The 7,584-nt window shown below is 32.6% G+C and overlaps 2 protein-coding genes across 4 annotated transcripts in view; one reads left to right on the forward strand and one right to left on the reverse strand.

Annotated features, from left to right (window-relative positions):
* LOC118072742 (receptor-type guanylate cyclase Gyc76C-like) overlaps positions 1-2,154 on the forward strand; it is a 51,961-nt gene extending 49,807 nt beyond the window's left edge. Inside the window, exons 19-20 of one of the 3 annotated variants that reach the window (XM_035092845.1) lie at positions 94-282; positions 350-533. In XM_035092845.1, coding sequence (XP_034948736.1) covers positions 94-282; positions 350-397 — 237 coding nt within the window. In that variant the 3' untranslated portion in view covers positions 398-533. Of the gene's footprint in view, positions 1-93 lie in introns of all 3 variants that reach the window. The other 2 variants (XM_035092843.1, XM_035092844.1) reach the window with 2 other exon arrangements.
* A 409-nt stretch (positions 2,155-2,563) lies between these two features.
* Positions 2,564-3,480, reverse strand: ND-B14 (NADH dehydrogenase (ubiquinone) B14 subunit). Its single transcript, XM_035092850.1, has 3 exons — positions 3,321-3,480; positions 2,976-3,091; positions 2,564-2,835 (listed from the first exon to the last, which is right to left on the reverse strand). The coding sequence occupies exons 1-3, from the start codon at positions 3,439-3,441 to the stop codon at positions 2,707-2,709; spliced, it is 366 nt and encodes a 121-aa protein (XP_034948741.1). The 5' UTR covers positions 3,442-3,480; the 3' UTR covers positions 2,564-2,706.
* Positions 3,481-7,584: the final 4,104 nt, after the last annotated feature.

Genomic DNA, 7,584 nt, shown 5'->3' on the forward strand with positions numbered 1-7,584 from the left:
ATGATAGATTTGATTTTAAATACTTGAGGCAAATGTAAATTTACAATTTGTCATTTAATCGAGGAATTAATTAAATGTTTTTAAAATTAAAAGGTTGATATCAACGATCTTCCACCGCTATTCTGTCGACCACGAAGAAGTCCAAAATTGAATCCAGACTCGCGACAAGCTTCTCTACTAGGTGGACTTGGTGCAGGAAGTAGAAGACAATCAAGTGTCCCTAGACCTACAGCTGAAGATTCCATATCACAATGTGGAAATTCTAGCCCGCTTCCACGACCGGTAAGACGTGGGAAATATGAACGATCTCCACCTTTTCTAATGGACAGCATTTCCCGAAATACTTTAGATAATGAAACAGTGCGCGAAAGAGCCGAGTGTCGTGCTGCAAATATAAAACTTGCACTTGATGATTTATTTCTTGAGCCTGGTGGGAAAAGTGAGAAGAACACAAGAGTTTTGTCAACCATAGCTTCATCTTCAACAACAAGTGATTATCCATCTCAAACGATGATTCGGGAGTCACGATCTTTGGACCCTTTTCCTTTAGAGTTTGGACGAAGAGATTCACCGCAAATGTTAACTTGTAAAGAAATGCGAAAAATATTTAGATCTTTAGAAAACTGTGACAAATATTTCAGAAATCTTTCGAAAGATCAATTAACAGAAAAACTTTTAAATAACAATTATCCTAATGGAAATATTATTCTTGTACCGGGTACAAATGACAATTCAGTTAATGAAGAGGCTGAAGAACCCCTTCTTGGTGAAGAAACTGTTTGTGCAGGTGATGTAGTACCTGTAAAAAGATGGAGATCGTTAGATCAAGTAGTGCCAACTCCTCCGAATGATACAGTTCCTGATAAAAAATCATCAGCAAGAAATTCAATCAGGAGTTGGCTTATGAATTTATTTAATGGTAATGGCTTGAGAAACAGCGATGTTTCTTTAAGGCGAGGAGTTATTACTGGCTATGATATTCAATCAGAGCGTGAGAGCATTGTGTAAATAAATTTAAAAAATACTTGTTATTAATGATTATTTTCATCGTGTTAGAAAAACAAATTTTAAGTCAATCAGTTGATTAGTACTTTTATAGTCATGCGAAATTATTATTTTTTATATTTGCCAATTAAAAATCAATAATTTCATATTAATATTTACTGATTGATGTATGAAAACATAATTTATTTAGACTTTTCTAAAAGATTGTTAGAATAAAAATGAGACTAGAAATTTTGGCGATGTAATCAAACTAAATGATAAGTAATTACTTAATTAATCAATTTATTGATCAGTTTTATTACATATATACTGAACTTTGTACGTTGTTAAAGTTTAAAAGATAAGGGTTATACATAGAAATAGTTTAATTACAAGCCAATTAAATAATCAATATATTTTGTTGCCATTCAAATACTCTTATGTCAATTTATTTAAAAAAAATAGCAGTTTAATAAAAATATTAACGATGTAAAAATCCCACAAATGATAAATTAATTATTTAATTGATCAATTGATTGATAAAGTAATTAATAGCTTTGTTGCCATTTAAACCTTTTTTTTTTCATTTTTATGATAAATTAAACTCGTTAGGATTTAAGTACGTGCAATGTGTATGAAAGTTACCGAAAAGTGTATATTTTTTAAATATTTTGTAATTTGTACTGGAAAGAAAAAGAAATAGTTTGAAAGTAATTATTTTATTTTATTGTATATTTTTTTTATTTTCTCGTGACACGCGAGTGCGATAAGTTTTTTAATTTGTCTGACGGATGTTGTTTCGTCACAACCAAAGTAAAAATGGACAAACGAGAGTATGGAAGTAAGAGAGAATGAATGTTAAAGATATTCTTTCTGTTTATATGAATATAATGTTGCTAAATGAATGATAAAAAAGAATCATCATTGTATAATCGATTACTTTTAATATTTAGATAAGTATATATGCAAAAAATATTATAAATATATAGATATAACTATATATATATATATACATGAATATATATATTTTTTTTTGTTCACTGAAGGAAAGCAAATTATCCGTATGGCTGTGAAAAGTGAACTAGATTGTACCTAAGGTGCTTAGTAATATATCAATGATGTCAAATGTATATAACTGATAAATAATAATGAAAAAATGAATAATTATTAACTAAATATACAATTAATAATAATATTAAAAGTAATAATAATGATAAGTAGCCACATTATTAATAATAATAGTAATAATAATAATAAATAAAAAGTAGTTATAATGATAATAATATATCAATGTAAAATAATTGTGTAAATTTATGAGGAATATAAAAATGACGGTTATCTCTTGTAATAGTGCATAAATATGAATACAACGATTTATTGATATTCTTCTTGTAATAAAAACCAATTTACCCTAATTTCGTGTATTTAATTATAAAATATTCTCAACTCATTCCAGATGATTCAATCAAAAAAATATCTGCCATATTTTGATTTTTCAATTACTGTTTGATCAAACAATCATTTATCTATTAACTTCATTTTTCTTTATTTTTTTTATATATAAATTATTAATTCTATCTAAACTTTATATACAATTAACGTTTTATTATTGATAGTTTATAACTATTTTTACATTATTTATAAACAATATCTTGATTACTGAATAAATCATAAATATTGATAGCTTTATAATTTACACGACTAGCAAAAATCCAGAACGAATTATTCTTGGCCAGAAATGAATTTCGATAAAAAATCTGTTGGTTTTTTCTCGACGGTTTCTTTAAAATAATTCATTAAACATCCTTTGTTTTTCCATTTTTCAGCCGTTTCTTTTAACTCCATTTGACCCTAAAATTTATCAGATTATTCAGAAATTGTTGATCACAATGTAATTGTAGACTGTAGTAGAACATCAGAATATTCAAATAATATTTATTTCAATAGATATGTATTGGAGACTATTTGCGAATAATATAATAATTATTTACCTTTATAACTAGCATATCAATAGCACGAATATCAGAAACATTGGCATGTTTATAAAATTCCTCTCTGATTTTTGCTTTAACTTGTTCTTCAGTTAATGGGATATCAAATTCAAACACTAAAAAAAAATTCAACAAATTCCTTGAGAATTGATTTTATTTAAATCATATTAACAATGAAATATATTGAAAAATGTGTTATCAAGAATTAAAAAGAAAGAATTTATATAATCTAACTAAAAATAAACATAATATTGAATGAAAAAAGCTTATAATTGAAGGTTATAGTACAATGTTTGAGCTTAGTTATTGTTTGAAATTTTGTTTTGTGGGTTTGATAATACTCACTAATATAAGGAACTTGACGATACCATGCTTTATATAAAGTTATAACTCTTCGATGAGCTTCTTCTCGAGAATATGACAAAAGTGGCTTTACTTGACGAACAACTCGCGAAGGCGTCGCCATTTTTGAACGTATCAATCGAGAATTAAGGGTGGGCTCAACTCGGAAAAAATTCTGAAGTTGACTTGACGCCCTCGTGTTGGGCGGTAGAAGAGCGAAGCTCGATGTCAAATTAAATTGAGTGGGTAACAGGAGAATCTTTTAAAACACAATAATTTTGAGGGATGCGTTTGAAAAGGGGAAGAAAGTTAGCAACACCGGTAAATAAATTTCTTAAAACTTAACATAAGAGAAAACAATTCATTCAAACGACCTTAAACCAGAAATAAAGGTGAATTCGGAGATGGCTATAATTTTGGGATGAATTATGCTCGGATCATAACTTTGACAATTGCATTGGAAAGCTCTTGCTTTAAGGAGTCTATTGATATGCTTGCGGTCCATGTACCTCTCATAGATCGTGAGTTATTGGCGAAAAACGAAGCTATGCTGCGGTAGATCATAGAAAAACCTTTAAACGCTCATAACTCGAAAACTAAGCGAGATACGGCATTTTTGACGGGGATATCCTATAGGGGGGACCGAATTTCTCACTTAGGTCGAGTTCTTCCATATGAGCCCTCGATCAACCCCGTAGCATCATTAACATAGAAGTTATGCATATTTTTATGTTTTGCCGTTTTTCAAGAATATCTTTTGATCTATTCAACTAAATATAGTCGATAGCCAGTGTTTGGAAACCGTCTCCTCCCCCTCTTTGTAATGACATCCTCAATTTTCTGATCCAAGCATAAATACGATTTTTTTCTATTTTTGAGGTTAGAGAAAAAAATTTTCCGATTTTGTTGATTGGTAGTTATTCTGTACGTTTCGGTGTTCCAAAATTTGACCTTAAATAACAATTTATTCCAACGACTTTAGAACCAAAAATGGAGGTGAAACCGGAAATGGCTATAATTTTGGGATGAATTATGCTCGGATCATAATTTTGACAATTGCATTGGAAAGCTCTTGCTTTAAGGAATCTATTGATACGCTTGCTGTCCATGTACCTTTCATAGATCGCGAGTTATCGCCGAAAAACGAAGCTATGCTGCGGTGAATCATAGAAAAACCTTTAAACGCTCATAACTCGAAAACTAAGCGAGATACGGCATTTTTGACGGGGATATCCTATAGGGGGGATCGAATTTCTCACTTAGGTCCAGATCTTCCATATGAGCCCTCGATCAACCCCGTAGCATCATTAACATAGAAGTTATGCATATTTTTATGTTTTGCCGTTTTTCAAGAATATCTTTTGATCTATTCAACTAAATATAGTCGATAGCCAGTGTTTGGAAACCGTCTCCTCCCCCTCTTTCCAATGACATCCTCAATTTTCTGATCCAAGCATAAATACGATTTTTTTTCTATTTTTGAGGTTAGAGAAGAAAATTTTCCGATTTTGTTGATTGAGGGTTATTCTGTACGTTTCGGTGTTCCGAAATTTGACCTTAAATAACAATTTATTCCAACGACTTTAGAACCAAAAATGGAGGTGAAACCGGAAATGGCTATAATTTTGGGATGAATTATGCTCGGATCATAATTTTGACAATTGCATTGGAAAGCTCTTGCTTTAAGGAATCTATTGATATGCTTGCTGTCCATGTACCTTTCATAGATCGCGAGTTATCGCCGAAAAACGAAGCTATGCTGCGGTGAATCATAGAAAAACCTTTAAACGCTCATAACTCGAAAACTAAGCGAGATACGGCATTTTTGACGGGGATATCCTATAGGGGGGACCGAATTTCTCACTTAGGTCGAGTTCTTCCATATGAGCCCTCGATCAACCCCGTAGCATCATTAACATAGAAGTTATGCATATTTTTATGTTTTGCCGTTTTTCAAGAATATCTTTTGATCTATTCAACTAAATATAGTCGATAGCCAGTGTTTGGAAACCGTCTCCTCCCCCTCTTTGTAATGACATCCTCAATTTTCTGATCCAAGCATAAATACGATTTTTTTTCTATTTTTGAGGTTAGAGAAAAAAATTTTCCGATTTTGTTGATTGGTAGTTATTCTGTACGTTTCGGTGTTCCAAAATTTGACCTTAAATAACAATTTATTCCAACGACTTTAGAACCAAAAATGGAGGTGAAACCGGAAATGGCTATAATTTTGGGATGAATTATGCTCGGATCATAATTTTGACAATTGCATTGGAAAGCTCTTGCTTTAAGGAATCTATTGATACGCTTGCTGTCCATGTACCTTTCATAGATCGCGAGTTATCGCCGAAAAACGAAGCTATGCTGCGGTGAATCATAGAAAAACCTTTAAACGCTCATAACTCGAAAACTAAGCGAGATACGGCATTTTTGACGGGGATATCCTATAGGGGGGACCGAATTTCTCACTTAGGTCGAGTTCTTCCATATGAGCCCTCGATCAACCCCGTAGCATCATTAACATAGAAGTTATGCATATTTTTATGTTTTGCCGTTTTTCAAGAATATCTTTTGATCTATTCAACTAAATATAGTCGATAGCCAGTGTTTGGAAACCGTCTCCTCCCCCTCTTTGTAATGACATCCTCAATTTTCTGATCCAAGCATAAATACGATTTTTTTCTATTTTTGAGGTTAGAGAAGAAAATTTTCCGATTTTGTTGATTGGTAGTTATTCTGTACGTTTCGGTGTTCCAAAATTTGACCTTAAATAACAATTTATTCCAACGACTTTAGAACCAAAAATGGAGGTGAAACCGGAAATGGCTATAATTTTGGGATGAATTATGCTCGGATCATAATTTTGACAATTGCATTGGAAAGCTCTTGCTTTAAGGAATCTATTGATACGCTTGCTGTCCATGTACCTTTCATAGATCGCGAGTTATCGCCGAAAAACGAAGCTATGCTGCGGTGAATCATAGAAAAACCTTTAAACGCTCATAACTCGAAAACTAAGCGAGATACGGCATTTTTGACGGGGATATCCTATAGGGGGGACCGAATTTCTCACTTAGGTCGAGTTCTTCCATATGAGCCCTCGATCAACCCCGTAGCATCATTAACATAGAAGTTATGCATATTTTTATGTTTTGCCGTTTTTCAAGAATATCTTTTGATCTATTCAACTAAATATAGTCGATAGCCAGTGTTTGGAAACCGTCTCCTCCCCCTCTTTCCAATGACATCCTCAATTTTCTGATCCAAGCATAAATACGATTTTTTTCTATTTTTGAGGTTAGAGAAGAAAATTTTCCGATTTTGTTGATTGAGGGTTATTCTGTACGTTTCGGTGTTCCAAAATTTGACCTTAAATAACAATTTATTCCAACGACTTTAGAACCAAAAATGGAGGTGAAACCGGAAATGGCTATAATTTTGGGATGAATTATGCTCGGATCATAATTTTGACAATTGCATTGGAAAGCTCTTGCTTTAAGGAATCTATTGATACGCTTGCTGTCCATGTACCTTTCATAGATCGCGAGTTATCGCCGAAAAACGAAGCTATGCTGCGGTGAATCATAGAAAAACCTTTAAACGCTCATAACTCGAAAACTAAGCGAGATACGGCATTTTTGACGGGGATATCCTATAGGGGGGACCGAATTTCTCACTTAGGTCGAGTTCTTCCATATGAGCCCTCGATCAACCCCGTAGCATCATTAACATAGAAGTTATGCATATTTTTATGTTTTGCCGTTTTTCAAGAATATCTTTTGATCTATTCAACTAAATATAGTCGATAGCCAGTGTTTGGAAACCGTCTCCTCCCCCTCTTTGTAATGACATCCTCAATTTTCTGATCCAAGCATAAATACGATTTTTTTCTATTTTTGAGGTTAGAGAAGAAAATTTTCCGATTTTGTTGATTGGTAGTTATTCTGTACGTTTCGGTGTTCCGAAATTTGACCTTAAATAACAATTTATTCCAACGACTTTAGAACCAAAAATGGAGGTGAAACCGGAAATGGCTATAATTTTGGGATGAATTATGCTCGGATCATAACTTTGACAATTGCATTGGAAAGCTCTTGCTTTAAGGAATCTATTGATACGCTTGCTGTCCATGTACCTTTCATAGATCGCGAGTTATCGCCGAAAAACGAAGCTATGCTGCGGTGAATCATAGAAAAACCTTTAAACGCTCATAACTCGAAAACTAAGCGAGATACGGCATTTTTGACGGGGATATCCTATAGGGGGG

This window comes from Chelonus insularis, unplaced genomic scaffold (assembly GCF_013357705.1).
Source record: "Chelonus insularis isolate UGA/USDA-ARS -01 unplaced genomic scaffold, ASM1335770v1 contig_94_pilon, whole genome shotgun sequence".
NCBI lineage: Eukaryota > Metazoa > Arthropoda > Insecta > Hymenoptera > Braconidae > Chelonus > Chelonus insularis.